Source organism: Hyperoodon ampullatus, assembly GCF_949752795.1.
Source record: "Hyperoodon ampullatus genome assembly, chromosome: 19".
Classification (NCBI taxonomy): domain Eukaryota; kingdom Metazoa; phylum Chordata; class Mammalia; order Artiodactyla; family Ziphiidae; genus Hyperoodon; species Hyperoodon ampullatus.
The window spans coordinates 15,054,318-15,076,143 of record NC_136932.1 but is presented as its reverse complement, the minus strand read 5'-3'; the positions used below and the strand labels follow the sequence as shown (position 1 = coordinate 15,076,143).

Below are 21,826 nucleotides of genomic sequence, written 5' to 3'. Positions count from 1 at the left end.
GAAGGCTTGGCTGGCAAGGCAAGGAGACCCAGGCTCGATGACGGGTTGGTTCTGCCTTTTTCAGGATGGGAATACCTGGAGTATGTCATGGGTGGGGAAGGAGTCCCGAGGAAGACCCCCTGCAGGGGTTGGTGCCTTCACATAACCTAAAACGATGTTTCCGTTTAGAAGGCAACCAATCGATGTTTTATATGTGGTCTTAGCATTTTGTGCTCTGTCACCAGAATTCAAAAGGTTTTGCACTCGTCAAGACCCCAGCTTATTCATTCCAGCTTTTTCACTCAGTGAGTCCCTTAACCATTTGGGGCCTTAGTTTCCTCATCTGCAAAATGGAGCTGATGATGGCACCCACCTTTTGGCTGGAGGGAGATTAACTGGAGCGTGAACTGGGTTTAGCACGGGGACTGCCCTCAGCCAGGAGCAGCCCCCACAGGCCTGCACCCGCCTCCCCACCCCACCCAGCAGGCCAAGGTGTGGGTGGGAGCTTGAGCTCTTCCTGCGTCTGTGCTACCTCTGCTCCATTCTGTGTGCTCGCCCCAAAGGAGAGGGGAAAGAACCCTGTGCTTCTGTGCACAGGGCTGGGTAGGGATTAGGAGTTGATTGCTTTATGGCTGCAGACACACATCAAACTGGTGAGACTGTGCTGGTTGAAACTGCCCTGATCTCAGGGACAAGGGGTCTGGGAGCTTGAGAAATAGATTCTTACTTTCCAGTCCCTTTTTGTGTACCTGTGTGTGCACAGTCTCCATACACGTTGGGGAGAATCCTACTTCCAGAGGCTCAGAGGATATAAGAGTCCCTGAAGCGGCCCTTTAGGTTTTCCTGTGGTGCCAGAACAAGTGAGTAGAGGTTGCACCACATTACTCTGCAGTGATGGCCTGCCCTCCCTGCTGGACTGTTGCACAGCCAAGGCCCGGCTTCCGAGCTCCGACTGAGAGAGGAGGAAAGGCGCACAGGCCCTGAGTAGCCCGGCAGGGGTGTGTGCGCAGACATGAGGCTGTAGGCGTGGTCCGGGAGCTAAACGCCTCTCCCCGCCCCACCCCTCGTTCCTGTAGATAATAAGATGCTGTTTTATTTCATGGAGGCCGACACTCAGGGAAGCAGGGGGGAAGCTGTTTTGTTTTATGGCCCCACATGAAAGTAAAAACAATCCCGCTAAAGAACGGTGCTCCCATACCTGCTGGAGGAATCTGTGTTTTAAAACAGAGTGTAGATGAGCTGAGTGCTGAACAGGAAGGAGTATAATTTAGCCTTGATGTCTTTTATGTCTAGCTAATGGTAACCGTGTGTCACAGGTAAGAAGGCTATGGGTTTGTCGGATGCTTGGGAATTTGGTTATCCTAAGGAAATATTTGGGAGGCACTTTGCTTTGTTTCCCTTATTCCTTAGAGAAAAGCATTTTCTTCTTCCCTCCACACAAGTGGGCATTAAGAGACCTGTGTTGATGAGCTAAAAATAGTGGTGGTAGGCCTTTGCGTGTCGCTCTTGGTTTTACAGACACTTTCACAGAGTGTCGTCTGATTCTTACATCAGACTTGGGCTTGAGAGAGAGTCGAGTTGGTCAACAGATGTTTCTTAAGTAGAGATCTACGTGTTAAGTGTAGAGGTATACACAGAAGAAATGTAGGTCGTGATCCTTGGGATTTCGCTGGAGACAAGACCAGGGCAAGGGAGACAGGCCCCTCGAGCTCAGCAGATGTGGGGGAGTTGGAATGGGCCACACGGGTGGGGGGTGCTGCACAGGAGGTGAAGGACCCCAGGAAGAGAAGGAGGCTGGCGGTGGGGACCGAGCCCTGGGAGCGCTTGCTGGGCTCGCCCGGGCCCTGCTGCTGGATGCTGGGGCACGCCCCATGCCTGCACCTGGGACCCTTGCTCTAAGGGGCTCCTGGTTTAAACCCTGTTTTCTCTGTCCGGTGATGCCAGCCTCTTGTAGTAGTGTCTGGGTTTCCCCCGAAGGAGGACTGTGTAACTGCTCGGATCCTCCCTTCCTCTCTACTGTGCAAAGTGACTTGTGTAAACAGGGAGGCCCATACTTAAAACAAGGTGTCCCAACCACCCCCTCAGCTCTTTTGAGAACACATCCAGCTCTTGGTGTTTGTATACAACACAGCAAAAGATAGTAGGGACCTGGTCTACTTGTGGATATGTCGGGAGGGAGGTTGAGTGGTTAAGATGGGGCTTAATTGTAGAGAAGGCTCCTGCAGGATTCTGGCTCCCTTCCTAGGACCCTCAGGTACTGGGAGGATCGGGGTTGGGCCATTAGCCAGAGAGTTACTGCCACGGGCCGTACAGCTAAGGGGCTCCCAACTCTATCCTTGAGCTCCGTGAGATGAAATGCCTCTCACTCTGTGCGCTACTACTTATAAAATGTATGTAGATGATATTATGGCTAATAGAATACAGAGCCATTAAAAACCATTTCTGATTTCAGTGGCCTTTTTGCCATTAAGTACTTTCTCAAGCAAAAATTAGTTACACAACTGATTAGTGGCAGAGTCCTTGAAAGACATATAAAGAAATTTGCACTTGATCTGGGAGGCAGCTCTCAGTTAATAAGTCAATGAACAAATACTTAGGAAATGTCCACTAAATACAAGCTACAAAGAAGTACAAACGTTCCTTGAGCAGTGAGCTCTACATGTTTCTAAACTTTCAGTTTGTACTGAAGGATAGCATATGTTCAGGAAGGTGCACTGATTCAAGTATGTAGTTGATAACTTTTCCCAAACTGATCAGACCCAGATCAAGAAACAATATTATCAGTGGCCTGGAAGCCCATCTTGTCTCTTGTCACCTTCTAGTCACCCAGGCCCTGGGCTCCACTGTATTGACAGAGCCTGTTATCTCTGCTGATTTTGCATGTTATCTAAATGGGAGCATTCAGGAGGCACCATAGGCCTTTTGGGGGAGTGACATCATAGAAGTATTATTTTAGAAGGACTCACTGTGCTGGTCTGTTGAGAGGAGACAGGTCAGTGGGTTGAGAGGAGACAGGTCAGTGAGCCCTACTGCACTCCCTGGCCTCTGCCCTCTGCTCCCTGCAGCGTCTTCAGGAGCTGGCTGGGAGCAGGGAGTCTCAGTAGTGTCAACACGAGGTGCTGCTGGTTGGACCAATACAGCTGTAGCTGATGGTTGTAGTGACCATCACGTAGTGACCAACGTAGTTGCAGTGATGGGGCGCAGGTTCTTTTGAAGGAAAATTGGAGAGGACATGGTAGTTGGGTTGTGTAAATGTGAAGAAGATGGGGAGGTAAAAAAGGCTCCACTTTTTGGGCTGGCTGAATGCCAGCACCACCAGGAACCTTTGTGACCTTGGACTAAGTCATTTGACTGCTTTAAGCTTCAGCTTTCTCTTCTTTGTTATGAGGTGGGTTGGACTAAGTCCATGTCATTGTGAAGTTCTAAGCGTTATGAAATACAGAGGGTTATGCTGAAAAGCTTGCAGGCAGGGATATTTATCAAGAGCTAAAATTTTATACAAATGCCAATTACCATCTACTTTTCTTTCCATCCATCTATCCACCCACCCACCCACTCACTCACTAATTCACTTCGTTCATTAAGTAGAAACCTGTGAAGGTATTAGAAGAGAAGTGTTTTATTAAGACAGAACTACAATTTTAAATTTATGTTCTGTCTACTTCACCCTACATCAGATTGATAACATTGTCAGCAGTATCCACCCAGGAATTTAATTTTAGTTTACTTAAGTTATGTAGTTGTTTATTTTAGTAAATGTAGTATTAAATGCACCATTTTAGTTGTCCTCATTCTTTCCCTCTCTTCACCTCCCCCTCTCTCGCTCTCATATTCTTGGGAGGAAACCATAAAACTAATTGACTGCAGGGATTCCCAGTGGGTCGGATGTGACAGCCTCACTTAGTTGATCACAGCCTGATGGATGGCCGGTAGCTGCCCCTGCTCCTCCCTTGGGTGGTGGTATTTTGATCTGAGACCAGGGGAAGAAGAGTGGGTGCTGCTGTCAGCCGCCACTACTGATGAGGCTCCAGTGTCTGCTGGGCCATCAGTGAGGTGCACAGAGAAGTGTGGCGTGGCTCTCTCCAGCTCCCACATGCTTTCCACATGCCCTCGCTGGGAACAATGGGGGGAGGAAGGGGCAGGTGGGGGCCTGGGCTTTCCAGAGGGTGAAGTCCGAGGAGGAGGTGTAGTTTTCGTCCTCCCAGCACTCTGGGCCTTTGGAACTCCCTCCCTCCCTTTGCCTTTGTCGTGGTTCTTTAGAGGATGTGCCTAAGAGCTGCCACTGATCAATGTGATTCCTGGGCAGGCCTTTATCTTTTTACAGAGGAAACCACTTCCTGTTCTCTTAGCCATAGGTTGCCTGTGGCCAGAGCGCTGACCACAAGGGCACTGCATGGAAGTGTGGATGCATGAATTAGACGCGTTCAAACCAGCTCTGACATTTACTCTGTTGGTCATCATGCACAGGACATGACCAGCTATTTGATGGCTTCAATTTGTTGAAGTTGTTTTCTGCTTCCCTTTGCTTTGGTTCCCTTTGCTCTGTTTCCCTTCCCTGTGCACTTAGGTGGCCCTTAAATTTAACTTTTCAGATCCCAATTCATTCCTGTCTCTTGCCAGTCTTGTGATTCAGATTACAGCAGCGTTGATTGCTGCCATTATAATTCTTTTGAGACCTTAACACTCTGTTCCTGCCATATCAGAGAGAGACAAAGATTAACATCTAATTTCTTTAGCTATGGGTTAAAACAAGTTTACCATAATTCTTCCAGATAAGTTAGTTACAACCCAATTTTCACCAGGTTTCCCTCAGCCAGAGCTGCTCATCAGGTCACTGGCCTCTTCTGAAGCTATTGAATTAGACTTTCCAGGGTGGGGCCTGGCGTCTCTATGAAGAGTCCTTGATGACTTTGACATGTCCATGGTAAAGGCCTCTTCCAACTCTAAAGTCCTGTTACTTAATTTTATAATTCATTTTGTGTTATTTTTATCAAGGTAACATATGCATATCTTAAAAATCGAATAGTACTAAAAGGTAGATTAAGAAAGAGCTCCGGGGCTTCCCTGGTGGCGCAGTGGCTGAGAGTCCGCCTGCCGATGCAGGGGACAGGGGTTCGTGCCCCGGTCCGGGAAGATCCCACATGCAGCAGAGCGGCTGCGCCCGTGAGCCATGGCCGCTGAGCCTGAGCGTCCGGAGCCTGTGCTCTGCAACGGGAGAGTCCACAACAGTGAGAGGCCCGCGTACCACAAAAAAAAAAAAAAAAAAGAAAGAGCTCTGTCCTGCTCCCACCCTTCCCAGAGGGGCTACTCTGATTGAGTCCTTTCTTGTCTATACATGTATATATAACCTTTTCCCCTGTAGTTACAAATTTGCTAAATTTTCTGTGAACTTATGAGTTTATTTTATTTTTTACATATATTCCAGTACATCTGTCAAATGCTATCAATATTTTTTCCAGTGCTCAGATAATCTGTTACTTTTTAAAAAAACACTCCTCTAGCTCCTGTTGGCCTCCTTGGTCTCTGGATCTGGTACATGGGTGTCTTGTGGTTTTTCTTTTTCTGTTTCTCTCTGTCTGTTTCTCACTGTCTCTCTGTCTCATTTCCTGGATCCTTTGTTGCCTTTTTTTGTGGCCTGTTTCCCAAGAAGAGGAACATGAGATACAGGTTTTGTGTTTACATGTCTGAAAAGACCTGTATTTTACCCTCAGAGTTGAATATCAGGTTGAAATTATTTTCACAGAGGATGTGAAGGCATTGCTCTATTTTGTCCAGCTTATAATGCTGTTGGGAAATCCAGAGCTTTTCCCATTCCTGATTCTGTGTTTGTGATCTGATTTTTCTTTGTCTTTCTTTCTTTTTTTTTTTTTTTTTTTGGTGGTGCCGTGCGGCTTGTGGGATCTTAGTTCCCTGACCAGGGATCGAACCCAGACCCCGGCAGTGAGAGTCCTAACTACTGGACTGCCAGGGAATTCCCTGTCTTCTTTTTTTTTTTTTTTTTTTCGGTACGCGGGCCTCACTGTTGTGGCCTCTCCCGCTGCGGAGCACAGGCTCCGGACGCGCAGGCTCAGCAGCCAGGGCTCACGGGTCCAGCCGCTTCGCGGCATGTGGGATCATCCCGGACCGGGGCACAAACCCGTGTACCCTGCATCGGCAGGCGGACTCTCAACCAGTGCGCCACCAGGGAAGCCCCTGTCTTTTGTTTTTTAACAATTGGATTATGATGTGTCAGGATGTGGTTTCCTTGGGTTAATCCTGTTTGTGGTTCACTGAGCTTCTGGAATCTATTAGTTTACATCTCTTACCAAATTGGGGAAGTTAACAGGAATTATATCTTCAACTACTTTTTATTTTTTTATTTATTATTATTTTTTTTGCTTTATAACAAATTTAATCAGTTATACATATACATATGTTCCCATATCCCCTCCCTTTTGCGTCTCCCTCCCGCCCTCCCTATCCCACCCCTCCAGGCGGTCACAAAGCACCGAGCTGATCTCCCTGTGCTATGCGGCTGCTTCCCACTAGCTATCTACCTTACGTTTGGTAGTGTATATATGTCCATGCCGCTCTTTCACTTTGTCACAGCTTACCCTTCCCCCTCCCCATATCCTCAAGTCCATTCTCTAGTAGGTCTGTGTCTTTATTCCTGTCTTACCCCTATGTTCTTCATGATTCAACTACTTTTTGAGCTCTGCACTTACTTTTCTCTTTCTGAGACTCTGATGACACTAACATTAGACCTTTTGTTATTGTCCCCCTAGTCCCTTTAGGCTCTTTTCTTGGGAGTCATTCCATTTCTACAAAGAGGAATCTCGAATTCTCTACCAGGGCGGGATTGTTCAGCGGTGGCCAGGAGGGGAGGAGAGATTAGCTGATATACTTTGTGGAAGATAGTATTTGAGAGGGATACTTCGGGAGAGTTGGGGCAGAGTTAGTATTAATACATGGAAAACAAGGAGACTGAAAAACAATTCAAGAAAGATGTCATTTTCATACACTACTTGGCTCAGCATTGAATAATATTTCCATAGGCATTACTAGTGTAAAACACTGAATATTAATTTAATAAAAATGTGATGTGGTTATGTTGGGAGAGTAGGGAATGGGGGAGTGGGATGGTGGCCGAAGAGAGGACAGTTCTGTCCTCTGAGAAGTGAGGCTTGGGATGTGGATGGAGGGGCAGGACTGCTGCTGTTTTTTTGAAAGCCTTGTGATGCTATCTGCCTTAAGTTAAATATATATGTATAACTTTGAGTTCAAAGAAGCCCATGGGAATGCTCTGGTTAAAAGAGAGAGGCTGGATATCCTAGAGCATGGAGTTTAGTGTCTGAAAAAGTGGAACGATCTGGAATCCAGAACATAGAGTGGAAGAATTAGTCACAGTTTGGAGGAGAATTAGATAAAAGACTTAAGTATTCTACCTATCCAGTAGTCTAACCTCTTCCTTTGAAAAAAATGCTTTCTGATTGAAATTAGAGACTGTTGAAAACAGTTTCCTACAGCTGTTAAAGTGTGGTCTGTGGACCACTGGGGGTTCCTGAGACCCCTTCAAGGATCCACGGGGTTGGGACTATTTTGTAATAATGTTAAGATGTTATTGGCCTCTCACTCCCTCTTGCGAGAGCACCGGAATCACAACTAACTGCTGAACAGTCATCGACAGGAAGACGCTGGAACTCACCAAAAAATATATCCCACATCCAAAGACAAAGGGGAAGCCACAATGAGACGGTAGGAGGGGTGCAATCACAATAAAATCAAATCCCATAACTGCTGGGTGGTTGACTCATAAACTGGAGAACACTTATACCACAGAAACCCACCCACTGGAGTGAAGGTTCTGAGCCCCACGTCAGGCTTCCCAACCTGGGGGTCCGGCAACGGGAGGAGAAATTCCTAGAGAATCAGACTTTGAAGGCTAGCAGGATTTGATTGCAGGACTTTGACAGGACTGGGGGAAACAGAGACTCCACTCTTGGAGGGCACACACAAAGTAGTGTGTGCATTGGGACCCAGGGGAAGGAGCAGTGACCCCATAGGAGACTGAACCAGACCTACCTGCTAGTGTTGGAGGGTCTCCTGCAGAGGCAGGGGGTGGCTGTGGCTCACCGTGGGACACTGGCAGCAGAAGTTCTGGGAAGTACTCCTTTGCATGAGCCCTCCCAGAGTCCGCCATTAGCCCCACCAAAGAGCCCGGTAGGCTCCAGTGCTGGGTCGCCTCAGGCCAAACAACCAACAGGAAGGGAACTCAGCCCCACCCATCAGCAGACAAGTGGATTAAAGTTTTACTGAGCTCTGCCCACCAGAGCAACAGCCAGCTCTACCCACCACCAGTCCCTCTCATCAGGAAGCTTGCACAAGCCTCTTAGATAGCCTCATCCACCAGAGGGCAGACAGCAGGAGCAAAAAGAGCTACAATTCTGCAACCTGTGGAAGGAAAACCACATTCACAGAAAGATAGACAAAATGAAAAGGCAGAGGACTTTGTACCAGATGAAGGAACAAGATAAAACCCCAGAAAAACAACTAAATGAAGTGGAGATAGGCAACCTTCCAGAAAAAGAATTCATAATAATGATAGTGAAGATGATCCAGGACCTCGGAAAAAGAATGGAGGCAAAGATGGAGAATATGCAAGAAATGTTTAACAAAGACCTAGAAGGATTAAAGAACAAACACCTAGAAGAATTAAAGAACAAACAAACAGAGATGAACAATACAATAGCTGAAATGAAAAATATACTAGAAGGAATCAGTAGCAGAATAACTGAGGCAGAAGAATGGATAAGTGACCCGGAAGACAGAATGGTGGAATTCATTGCCGTGGAACAGGATAAAGAAAGAAGAATGCAAAGAAATGAAGACAGCCTAAGAGACCTCTGGGACAACATTAAATGCACCAACATTCACATTATAGGGGTCCCAGAAGGAGAAGAGAGAGAGAAAGGACCCAAGAAAATATTTGAAGAGATTATAGTCGAAAAGTTCCCTAACATGGGAAATGAAATAGCCACCCAAGTCCAGGAAGCACAGAGAGTCCCAGGCAGGATAAACCCAAGGAGAAACACACCGAGACACATAGTAGTGAAGCTGACAAAAATTAAAGACAAAGAAAAATTATTGAAAGCAACAAGGGAGAAACGACAGCATAACAAGGGAACTCCCATAAGGTTAACAGCTGGTTTCTCCGCAGAAACTCTACAAGCCAGAAGAGAGTGGCACGATATATTTAAAGTGATGAAAGGGAAGAACCTACAACCAAGATTACTCTACCCAGCAAGGATCTTATTCATATTCGACAGAGAAATCAAAAGTTTTACACACAAGCAAAAGCTAAGAGAATTCAGCACCACCAAACCAGCTCTACAACAAATGCTAAAGGAACTTCTCTAAGTGGGAAACACAAGAGAAGAAAAGGACCTACAAAAACAAACCAGTAACAATTAAGAAAATGGTAATAGGAACATACATATCGATAATTACCTTAAACGTGAATGGATTAAATGCTTCAACCAAAAGACACAGGCTCGCTGAATGGACACCAAAACAAGACCCATATATATACTGTCTACAAGAGACCCACTTCAGACCTAGGGACACATACAGACTGAAAGTGAGCAGATGGAAAAAGATATTCCATGCAAATGGAAATCAGAAGAAAGCTGGAGTAGCAATACTCATATCAGGTAAAATAGAATTTAAAATGAACAATGTTCCAAGGGACAAGGAAGGACACTACATAATGATTAAGGGATCAATCCAAGAAGAAGATATAACAATTATAAATATATATGCACGCAACGTAGGAGCACCTCAGTACATAAGGCAACTGCTAACAGCTATAAAAGTGGAAATCGACAGTAACACAATAAGAGTGGGCGACTTTAACACCTCACTTACACCAATGGACAGATCATCCAGACAGAAAATTAATAAGGAAACACAAGCTTTAAATGACACAATAGAGCAGATAGATTTAATTCATATTTATAGGACATTCCATCCTATAATGTCCTATATTACACTTTCTTCTCAAGTGCGCACGGAACATTCTCCAGGATAGATCACATCTTGGGTCACAAATCAATCCTCAGTAAATTTAAGAAAATTGAAATCATATCAAGCATCTTCTCTGACCACAGTGCTATGAGATTAGAAAGCAATTACAGGGAAAAAAACATTAAAAAACACAAACACATGGAAGCTAAACAATATATTACTAAATAACCAAGAGGTCACTGAAGAAATCAAAGAGGAAATCAAAAAAATGCCTAGAGACAAATTACAACGAAAACACAACGATCCAAAACCCATGGGATGCAGCAAAAGCACTTCTAAGAGAGAAGTTTATAGCAATACGACCCTACCTCAAGAAACAAGAAAAATCTCAAATAAACAATGTAACCTTACACCTAAAGGCACTAGAGAAAGAAGAACAAGCAAAACCCAAAGTTAGCAGAAGGAAAGAAATCATAAAGATCAGAGCAGAAATAAATGAAATAGAAACAAAGAAAACAATAGCAAAGATCAATAAAACTAAAAGCTGGTTCTTTGAGAAGATAAACAAAATAGATAAACCTTTAGCCAGACTCATCAAGAAAAAGAGGGAGAGGACTCAAATCAATAAAATTAGAAATGAAAAAGGAGAAGTTACAGTGGACCCCACAGAAATACAAGGCATCATAAGAGACTACTACAAGCAACTCTACACCAATAAAATGGACAACCTGGAAGAAATGGACAAATTCTTAGAAAGGTATAACCTTCCAAGACTGAACCAGGAAGAAATAGAAAATATAAACAGACCCATCACAAGTAATGAAATTGAAACTGTGATTAAAAAAACCTTACAACAAACAAAAGTCCAGGACCAGGTGGCTTCACAGATGAATTCTATCAAACGTTTAGAGAAGAGCTAACACCCATCCTTCTCAAACTCTTCCAAAAAATTGCAGAGGAAAGAACACTCCCAAACTCATTCTACGAGGCCACCATCACCCTGATACCAAAACCAGACAAAGATACTACAAAGAAAGAAAGTTACAGACCAATATCACTGATGAATATAGATGCAAAAATCCTCAGCAAAATACTGGGAAACAGAATCAACAACACGTTAAAAGGATCATTCACCATGATCAAGTGGGATTTATTCCAGGGATGCAGGATTCTTCAATATACGCAAATCAGTCAACATGATACACCATATTAACAAATTGAAGACGCAAAACCATATGATCATCTCAATAGATGCAGAAAAAGCTTTTGACAAAATTCAACACCGATTTATGATAAAAACTCTCCAGATAGTGGGCATAGAGGGAACCTACCTCAACATCATAAAGGCCATATGCGACAAACCCACAGCAAACATCATTCTCAATGGTGAAAAACTGAAAGCATTTCCTCTAAGATCAGGAACGAGACAAGGATGTCCACTCTCGCCACTATTATTCAACATAGTTTTGTAAGTCCTAGCCACAGCAATCAGAGAAGAAAAAGAAATAAAAGGAATACAAATTGAAAAAGAAGAAGTAAAACTGTCACTGTTTGCAGATGACATGATACTATACATAGAGAATCCTAAAGATGCCACCAGAAAACTCCTGGAGATAATCAATGAATTTGGTAAAGTTGCAGGATACAAAATTAATGCACAGAAATCTCTTGCATTCCTGTACACTAGTGATGAAAAATCCGAAAGAGAAATTAAGGAAACAATCCCATTCACCACTGCAACAAAAAGAATAAGATGCCTAGGAATAAGCCTAAGGAGGTAAAAGACCTGTACTCAGAAAACTATAAGACACTGATGAAAGAAATAAAAGATGACACAAACAGATGGATATACGATGTTCTTGGATTGGAAGAATCAATATTGTGAAAATGACTATACTACCCAAAACAATCTACAGATTCAATGCAATCAATCCCTGTCAAATTACCCGTGGCATTTTTTACAGAACTAGAGCAAAAAATCTTAAAATTTATATGGAGACACAAAGGACCCTGAATAACCAAAGCAGTCTTGAGGGAAAAATGTGGAGCTGGAGGAATCAGACTCCTGAGTTCAGACTATACTACAAAGCTACAGTAATCAAGACAGTATGGTACTGGCACAAAAACAGAAACATAGATCAATGGAACAAGATAGAAAGCCCAGAGATAAACCCATGCACCTGTGGTCAACTAATCTATGACAAAGGAGGCAAGGATATACAATGGAGAAAAGACAGTCTCTTCAATAAGTGGTGCTGGGAACACTGGACAGCTACATGTAAAAGAATGAAATTAGAATACTCCCTAACACCATACACAAAAATAAACTCAAAATGGATTAAAGACCTAAATGTAAGACCAGACACTATAAAACTCTTAGAGGAAAACATAGGAAGAATACTCTTTGACATAAATTACAGCAAGATCTTTTTTGATCCACCTCCTAGAGTAATGGAAATAAAAACAAAAATAAACAAATGGGACCTAATGAAACTTAAAAGCTTTTGCAAAGCAAAGGAAACTATAAGCAAGACAAAAATCAACCCTCAGAATGGGAGAAAATATTTGCAAACGAATCAACGGACAAAGGATTAATCTCCAAGATATATAAACAGCTCATGCAGCTCAATATTTAAAAAGCAAACAACCCAATCAAAAAATGGGCATAAGACCTAAATAGACATTTCTCCAAAGAAGACATACAATGGCCAAGAAGCACATGAAAAGCTGCTCAACATCCCTAATTATTAGAGAAATGCAAATCAAAACTACAGTGAGGTATCACCTCACACCAGTTAGAATGGGCATCATCAGAAAATCTACAAACAACAAATGCTGGGGAGGGTGTGGAGAAGAGGGAATCCTCTTGAACCGTTGGTGGGAATGTAAATTGATATAGCCACTATGGAGAACAGTATGGATGTTCCTTAAAAAACTAAAAATAGAATTACCATATAACCCAGCAATCCCACTACTGGGCATATACCCCGAGAAAACCATCATTCAAAAAGACACATGCACCCCAATGTTCATTGCAGCACTGTTTACAACAGCCAGGTCATGGAAGCAACCTAAATGCCCATCGACAGATGAATGGATAAAGAAGATGTGGTACCTATGTACAGTGGAATATTACTCAGCCATAAAAAGGAATGAAATTGGGTCATTTGTAGAGACGTGGATGGATCTAGAGACTCATACAGAGTGTTATTACTTTTCAATGAATAAAGATATATTTTTAAAATTTCTCATCTAAATTTTGAATATAGTAAATGCCGATAGGTACAACCACATAAACAAAAGTTCTTTGGGATACTCCACGATTTTAGAGTGTGAAAAGGACTCAAGACCAAATAAATTTCAGGACTTGCTGGTCTAGAGTTATTTGCTCTAGAAGCTCCTCCTGAAGTGAATAGGTAAACCTGGAATGAATGGGTGTACAGGACCCCTTGTCCACAGGGTCTCTGTTTCCACAGAATCACAGCCTGAGCCTGAATAGGAGCATAAGATAAAGCAGTAAGAGGGCAAGAGAACCATAGGTGCTGAAATAACAAAGGTGGATGAAAGGAAACAATCACGGGGCCAGTGATGTTAGTAAAAACAATTTTCTCTAGAAAGGTGAAGAGTTGTGGCTTTTCAGTCTATTCGGGTGCCTTAGCGGTTCCATAAGTCTAGCTAAACACAGGTAAACCTCAAGCCCTGTTGTGTTGTCTTTAGTCAGAGGTGACTTTGAAGTGACTTGTGTGAGAGGAAACTCTGAAAGAGAGGTTTAGCAAGAAGGAAATACACAAATAAAGAACTTTCTCCTTCTCATTGCTTTCCTAGATCCTCTGTCAATGGGTCCTCAGAAAGCCCTGGAAACCATTGGTGCGAATTTACAGAAGCAGTACGAGAACTGGCAGCCAAGGGTAAGCTCTTTATTTGCTTTCCTTTTTCTTGGTTTTAAACAATCTTTGAATCCAGATCCTCACCTCACATAATCCAGTGATTGGACACTCCCCGTGGAAGGCTTGCAACCCCTTTCTGTCTGTTGATGTGCTCCATGGATTCATAATGAAGCACATGCCCTAGTGTGAGCCATTAATTGGATGGTCTGTTATTTATTTTGCCTATGCTTTCCCCTGAAATATTTAGAAAAGAAAAAGTATTTTTCATGTTACTCTTAAATCACGGTTTTTATTTTACACAGGAAATGTATTTTCAGTCATTTTCTGCAACCTCAACTAGTTAGAGCTATTTCTCCCATCTTCAATTTTCAAATAGTTGAGGAAAAAAGCAGTCAACATTCAAAAGGTGACACCTGTTATATGCTTTGCCTTTGATTCAAAAGGTAAGGTTCTTTTTAGGGAGTCAGTTACCAGTTACTGTGTCTTTTGTTGCCTATATCTTACCATTTTTAAAAAAGAAAAGTGGTATAGAATATAACAACTCTGTCAGATTGCCTTTAGATCTCAAGTTATTTGTAAACCGCCCAAAGACCTATTTTATTTAGTCTTTCTCATTAACTAGTTTGAGGATTTAATAATTCTAATAGAAAATTAGAAATCTGGGGTGTTTATGGAGGTGCCTTTCCATACAGCTTTGTGTGATGCTGGTTCTGGAATTATCTACAGGACGTGACAAGGAGAGGGTGGTGAGCAGGTGGCCTTGCCGGCGTGCCTCCCATGGGTCTTTGCTTCTCCTTTTCGGGCGTAAGCCTAATGGGAATGTCTTGGAGAACGAGCAAACACTTGCCTGCCTGGGATTTTCGTTCGTGGATTATTTATCCACATGATCTGGATTTAGGAATTCTTCATGGATTATTTACATTCCAAGAGAAGAGAATGGCCAGGAATAAATTTGTTCCTGCCCGTGATGGTGCCCTTGGTAATTTTTACTGTTGCTCATGGTGCCAGGTGACTAATGTCACAAAACATCTCTGTGCCGCTGGTGTGTCCTTGTGCTTTGCATTTCTAACTTTTCAAGTCAGTAATGGACTCTTGTCCTTCCTTCCTCCCTCCCCTCCCCTCCCTTCCCCTCTCCTCCCCTTTCTTTCCTTCCTTCCTTCCTTCCTTCCTTCCTTCCTTCCTACCTTCCTACCTCCCTCCCTTCCTCCCTTCCTCCCTTCCTTCCTTCTGCATGGCATGTGGGATCTTAGTTCTCTGACTGGGGGTTGAACCTGAGCCCCCTACAGTGGAAGCGTGGAATCTTAACCACTGGACCACCAGGGAAGTCCTTGGACTCTTGTTCTTTAGAAGGCAGTTTCTTAGTGGAGATTTTCATCTATGTCTAAAGGCTTTGCTTTTTCCTCCCTCGAATTTGTTACCTCTTGGTGGTTTATATAAAAATTCAGTAGCATTTTTCTTGAGAGTACAGTGTGTTTGGGGCTTGGATGAGGACCAGAAAGATATTTAGATGGTGTGTTTCTTTTAAAAATAGTTGAGATGCCCTGTGTTATCAGTAGAAAATAGTTTCCTTGAGGACTTTGAAGGTACACCAGGCTAGACAGGCACTTAGGGGTGAGTGAGAGGCGTAGACAGACCTTATAGTCCACGTGGGACAACGTGCACAGGTAATATCGGAAGACATGATGTCACTGGCAGATGGAAGGTTGAGAACCAGCACTACTAAAATTTAAAAGAATGCCTTTCTGACTTAGCTACTTCTGACCATCCTCTGTGTTTGACTTCATGCTTTTGCTCTTTGCTAGACACATTTGTTTAAAAAAGAACATGACCAGATCTAGTGATTGTATTCTTCATAGGAAGGGTCTCTGCTGTTTTCATTACTTTCTTCCTTTTAAAGAATTATTATATAGAAGATATAGTCATTTAGAATGCATGTTTAGTATATCAAGACATTATATGTTTATTCCATTTGGTGTGATGTGTAATTTTTGCGCGCGTGTGTGTGTACGCTAAGAGTTGATTTACTGCTAGCTTTATTATTAGTTTAGCTTGGTAGGTATCAGTAAGTTCATGCTAGCTGACAATAAATGGAATCTTCTACAGTAGGATTATTATTATTTTTAATCTAAATTTCTGTCTATGAGCAGATCTCTTCCATGCTATCAGGAAGAGGCATTAGCATGTAAGGCAGGTAACATTATATAGAGAGAAATGATTGCAGATCCAAAAATGACAGTGTAGAATCACATATAGGACAGAGAAATTACCTTCCCAGGATAGTGGGAGGGCTAACCTTGGGTGACCAGTAGCAGTACAAAGGGGTATAGTCCTCTGGGTAGACGGTTGTTAGTCTGAGAAAATTTGTTAAAGTTAGTGGGATTTCAAGAACAGATCTGTAATGTAATTTTCTGAAGGAGAGATAGTTCAAAGGGCTGATGAGGGAGAATATTTACAGATTATTGGATGCCTAGGAAAAGGTGCCAGTGTACCAGTGTGGGGTGGGATTCCATCTGGGTTGGTTTATAAAGTAGAATTGGAATAAAGTATCAGCTATAGCCTAGAAAGAAGCAGTTTCTGCAGACAGGATGAGATCTTTTGCCTGCATTCAGGAAGCAGACACAACAATGAATACTTAATATTTTCTTTTTTGAATGCCAAGACCATTACATTCATTTTTAAGTACTATAAAAATGTTTAAAATGTTGCTGCTACAGACTCTTAGTGGGACTTGTGTATTTCAGAGACAAGCCTAAGGTAACAGTGCAGCGGGATACCTGACTGGCTCGCTGGTATCAGTCGTGGGGCTATGCAGTATTCACTGGGCAATAATGGCACGTATCCTGCAAGTGCACACTTCTCTGTTCTGCACACCTTCACGTGGGTTACGGGAGAGGGAGGGAGGCCTGGCATCCGATGGTGTGGTTTTCAGAGTGTGGCAGCCTCATGTTTCCTCATAGAGTTTGCACAAAACGTGAGGCAGTCACCAAGCTCAGATGTTTGTGCGTGGGCGCCTGGTTCCTAACTATAAATCAGGGTCCTTTGAAACATTGCAGAGCAAAACACACACCACTTTATTGCACTCTACAGGGCTCTCGAGTTTTCTGCAGTAATAAAGAGAGGTTGGTTGCATCTGCAATAAAACAATGGGAACGTTATTAAATTTCTAGACCTTTGATGTAGATACCCATAGATCTGGTTTTCTCTCTCTGTGTCCTGTACTGCAAGACTCACAAAGGTTGGGCCACTGGAAATAAGGTCATTTTCATTAGAGTTTGCAGAAATCTTTGCATGCCTCCATGTTTCCATGGATGAGAGCAGGCTGGGGAATCCTGTGACTTCCATCTCGTCCAGGGAGTGCAGAAAATCAACCACTGAAAACCTGTCAGCATCATAAGAGTGATACCTTGATGAGCTAATATCCTTCCTGGTGTTAAAATCCTTCTGTTTTTTCCTCTTTACTTTTCTAGCTTTAACTATTCGAGATTAAACATTTTGATAAAAGTGATTTGGGGTCAAGAAGGAGTTTAGAGAAACCACGTCGATGATGTTTTTTTCTGAAGCTGCCAGACTATCTGGCCCAGGTTTCCTTGACAGGCCGATTGAGCCCTTTTCTAAATAATTTATCAGTTTGCCATGGGTGAAATATTTCTTCTGATTAAATTTAAGACTTTGCCTTATTACGTTGTAGGTACATAAATTTGTGTCTCTGCGGGAGACTGAAGGAAAAATGCCAACTGTTGTTTCAGCTGAAAATCCTGCAGTTAAATAAACCTCACTCAGTTCAACATAAGTCTCAACTGAAAGTTTTATTGGGAAATGGGAGCAGGAGATTATAAAGCTGAGCGTCTACAGTGAAGAATTTATCTTTTTAAGACTTACTAACAAATTGGGGGTTCTGGCAGTTTAGTACAAGGTGTGATTTAAGGGCTGGGGCTGGTGGAAGATGGCAAACAAAGGGTCTTGTCTCTCAATTGTTGTTTCCCCAAAGAGTTTCCAAGCCACCAGCGAAGCCACAGCACCTTTCCTTGGGCTGAAATGCGGTTCTCCTGGGTGGCTTGAAAACAAATGTAATGGGAATATCGATAACTTCCTAAGGTAGGTGAAGACATTTGGCAAGACTTCGACTGCCGGCAGGTGTCTGAAGTGACCCTGACTGAGTCCATTTTGTCCGGTGTGCATGTCCACGAAAAGGGACGGAAAGTGCCCTTTGGCACCTTGCTGTGATGCGCCCTCCTCCAGCCAGGCCTCGGGCGGCCCATGCAGTGGCTGTGGGGGAAGCCGAGGTGCTGGACAGCCTCAGTTAATCCTCACGGGACCAATCTTAGTTACCACATGCAGGACATTTGATGCATTGCACATAGCAGCTTCTCAATTTCAGCCTTCCCTTCAGTTCATCATGCCTCTCAAGTCTCTGTCAAGCGGTCAAGGGATGAAAGTTGGTTTTACCGTTAGACGGATGCGTTTTCACAGAGTTTCCTGCCAGGTGGAATATGTGTAGGGACAGGTGTCTTCCTGAAAAAAGCAAGCCTTCACCACCCGGTCCATCATCAGAGCAGAAATAATTGTTGCGTTTTAATTTAAGTGACAATCACCCTTTCCTTCATATTGATCACAGAGTCGTCTGCATCCTCTCAGATCATGCACGAATGAACTGCAGTGACGATTCTACCTCGTGGTGGGAGGAGAGAGTTTGAGGAGGAAGCCGGTTGCCAGGGCCAGTGGACAGCTTCGTTCATGTTTTGGGCATTTGCCAGCTCGTCCTTTGGGTTTAGGCACAGCTGCTGTTTGCAGACCCTAACACTTCCGTGCAGCAGTGTCTCCTGGTGGGCTTGTGGTTAGGAGGCTGGAGTCAGGCTCCTTGCCTCCTCCCCAAAATGTGCCTGACAGCTCAACCTGCCCACCCCAAGGAGAAGGAACCCTGTGGCCGTTAGACAAGCTGCCAGGCATTTGGGATTGACCATAGAACTGGTGGGTGTTAGGGAACGGGCTCTCAGTCCAGTTTGCTTGGTCGGGCTTTGGAGCGCACTGCACTGCTGGGTGACTTGCCACCGCTGGCCTCCTTCCTTGTGACCCACAGGCTGTGGCGCCTGCCCCTTTGGGGGTGAGAGTAGGGACAGAGCAACAGGTATTGTTAATACAGACAACTCTCCTTACCCACCCCCTTCAGTGCTTTGGAATGTGTTCTCTACAGGGATGCAGCAAAGAACCTTACGCAAGTGGGTTCTCCCTTTTCTTGGGATTTTCAGAGTCAAATGTAGAAACTCGAGGAAGAAACCAAGTTTGCCCTAGGACTGTGTTTCCCACCTGGGAGGTGCTCCAAAGAGATCTGTAGAATAGACCAAGGTGGATTGTTTCTTGTAGTGACTCTGCTTGGGGCAGTCACGTTATGACCCAAGTCCCAAACTGACATTGCAGTTCAGCCAGTGAAAATGGCCCTGTAAGGGAGATCGAGAGCCCTCCTAATGCCATTGTCACACTGTCATTCGCATTCTGCTGTCCCCTAGGCCAGCCAACTCTCCCTCTTCTTACCTTCACCAGCCCTTTCCTTTCCTTGGGTCCTAAGGTTGAGCTTGTTTGTGTTTTTGTGACAAACTGCAAATAAGGACTCATAGCCAAAGGCAGAATTGTGGATGGATGGCTCACAGTTTACATAATTCAGTACCTGCTGTGAAGCACTTTGCATCCTGTACTCATTAAATTTGCATGACATTGTAGACAGAGTCTTCTGGTCTTCTTGGGGTTAACTGTTATGTTTTCACAGTTTCACTTAATTGCTTTCTGCCCGGAATGTTAAGACTTGTACCTGTGACAAACATTTTATTTATATTTTGCTCTGGCCTTGACAGTGTTCCCAGACTTCATCTTTACCCCTCTTTTCAATCACTGCTCACCTGACAGCTTTTCCATGTACCGGGTTCCCTGAGAATTCTGATTTATGCTCATCAGCTGAAAGTCTCCTCTTTAGCCCTGCTCACACACCTCCCGTCTTGCCCTGTCCCCAGAGGCCAAGGTATTGGAAACAGCCTCTGGATGTGGAGTTTAGATTCCGAAGCATCTTAGCCAAACTCCCCTACTAAATCCATCTCTTACTGCTTTTCCTAAGAGAGCATAAAGACCTGGCCATCCCTCCGCCAACCCTCAGAGTAGCTCAGAGGTCTGACCTGGGCATTCTTTTAAAAACACAATAAACACATTAAAATAGAAGAAGGAAATCATTTTGCAGTCCATCTGGAGGATGAATAGCCTATTGGGACTAGAAGAACTCTGGCTCTTTCTGGGGAGGGGTGAGTTCACAGCCTGGTAACCAGGCAGAGAACCTGGGCTTGTTGGATTTTGGCTTTGCTGCTTCCTAGAAATGTAACTTTGAGAAGTTGCTACTTAACTTTTAGGATTTGTTAAGTGTGGGCTTCCCCGGTGGCGTAGTGGTTAAGAATCCTCCTGCCAACGCAGGGGACACGGGTTCGAGCCCTGGTCCGGGAAGATCCCACATGCCGCGGAGCAACTAAGCCCGTGAGCCACAACTACTGAGCCTGCACTCTAGAGCCCGCGAGCCACAACTACTGGTGCCCACGTGCCTAGAGCCCGTGCTCCGCAAGAAGAGAAGCCACCGCAATGAGAAGCCTGCGCACCACAATGAAGAGTAGCCCCCACTCGCCACGACTAGAGAAAGCCTGCGTGTAGCAACGAAGACCCAACACAGCCAAAAATAAATAAATAGAAAATAATAATAATAAAAAAAAGATTTGTAAGTGTGAACGGAGGGTTAATGGGGAAAGTGTCTGCACCAGGAGGGGCCACAGCGCTATGGGCAGATCCCTACTTTCCATGAGAGTTGGAGGCCCTCTCTGTGAAGTCCATCCCCCAGGGGCGCACCCTCTCTCCAGCTCCCCGCTCCTGCCTAACCACCTGTTCCCTGCTCTCCTCTATGAACTGACCTACTTGAAGGGTCGTATTTTTAGAGACAAATACAGGCTTAACTCTGTCCTTAACGAGCCTCTCCAGGACGTTGTCTCTCATCTTCATGTTCCTTTTAACAAGACAGTTATCTCTGTGTGTGTGACAAATTGCAAATGAGGACCAAATGCTGTCAGTTTGAAACTAAGACTGCAGCTCAGATGTCTGGCATTCACAGATTTCATGTGCAGGGCTGGTTTCCTGAGTTAACCTGGAGGCCCAAGATGCAGGGCTCTGTGTAAACAGCTCTGGAGGACGTGTGAGGATGGAAATAAAGATGTCTGAGGAAGTGCTGGTTCTAAGTCAGAAAGTAGAAGATGTGGTGGTTTAAAGAATGGAATGTGAAATTTGGAGATGGCAAGGAGCCCACCGTATGCTCACCATGTGTAACTGTGAAGAGTTGTCAAATTATATTCCAGCCAAATGAGAGAGTGCTGATCAAGGGGGAAATGAGAATGGATTGGAGGGGAATGGCCACTTCTCTTATACTTGATTTCATTTTACAGGGGAAACTGTATGTCTCAGTGATATTCGTGAGTTGGGGCTTCACAAAGGTTTCTGGACACCCCCTCTTAAATGTCAAGGAGTTACTTGTTGGTGTGATGTATAATGGAGATTTTTTAAAAATTAAGATAAAGTTCGCATAGCATAAAATTATAAATGGGGTCATACACTATGTGGCCTTATGTGTCTGACTTCCACTTAGCATGATGTTTTCGAGATTCGTCCACGTACTTCATGTTGTTGTATGTATCAGTAATTCAGTCATTTTTATAGGTGAATTACATTCCATTGGCTGAATAGACCACACTTTGTTTATCCATCTGTTGATGGACATTTGGGTTGTATCTGCCTTCTGGCTATTATGAATAATGCTGCTGTGAACAGGATGTAAAGCACATGGCCCAACCAGGAGGGTTATATAGGACTTGTGTCAGTGTCATCAAGGAAGTTTCTCTTTTAAAGGGCTGCATGTAGGGCAGGTTCCTTGATAGATTTTTAGC

The 21,826-nt window shown here is 43.9% G+C and overlaps 1 protein-coding gene across 2 annotated transcripts in view; it reads left to right on the top strand.

Annotated features, from left to right (window-relative positions):
- The window catches only part of RPTOR (regulatory associated protein of MTOR complex 1), a gene marked incomplete at its 5' end in the record, with an annotated part of 340,079 nt that overhangs the window by 84,904 nt on the left and 233,349 nt on the right, over positions 1-21,826 (top strand). For both annotated transcript variants that reach the window (XM_079725126.1, XM_079725125.1), the window contains one exon: positions 13,807-13,889. In XM_079725126.1, coding sequence (XP_079581252.1) covers positions 13,807-13,889 — 83 coding nt within the window. The remainder of the gene's footprint in view (positions 1-13,806; positions 13,890-21,826) is intronic.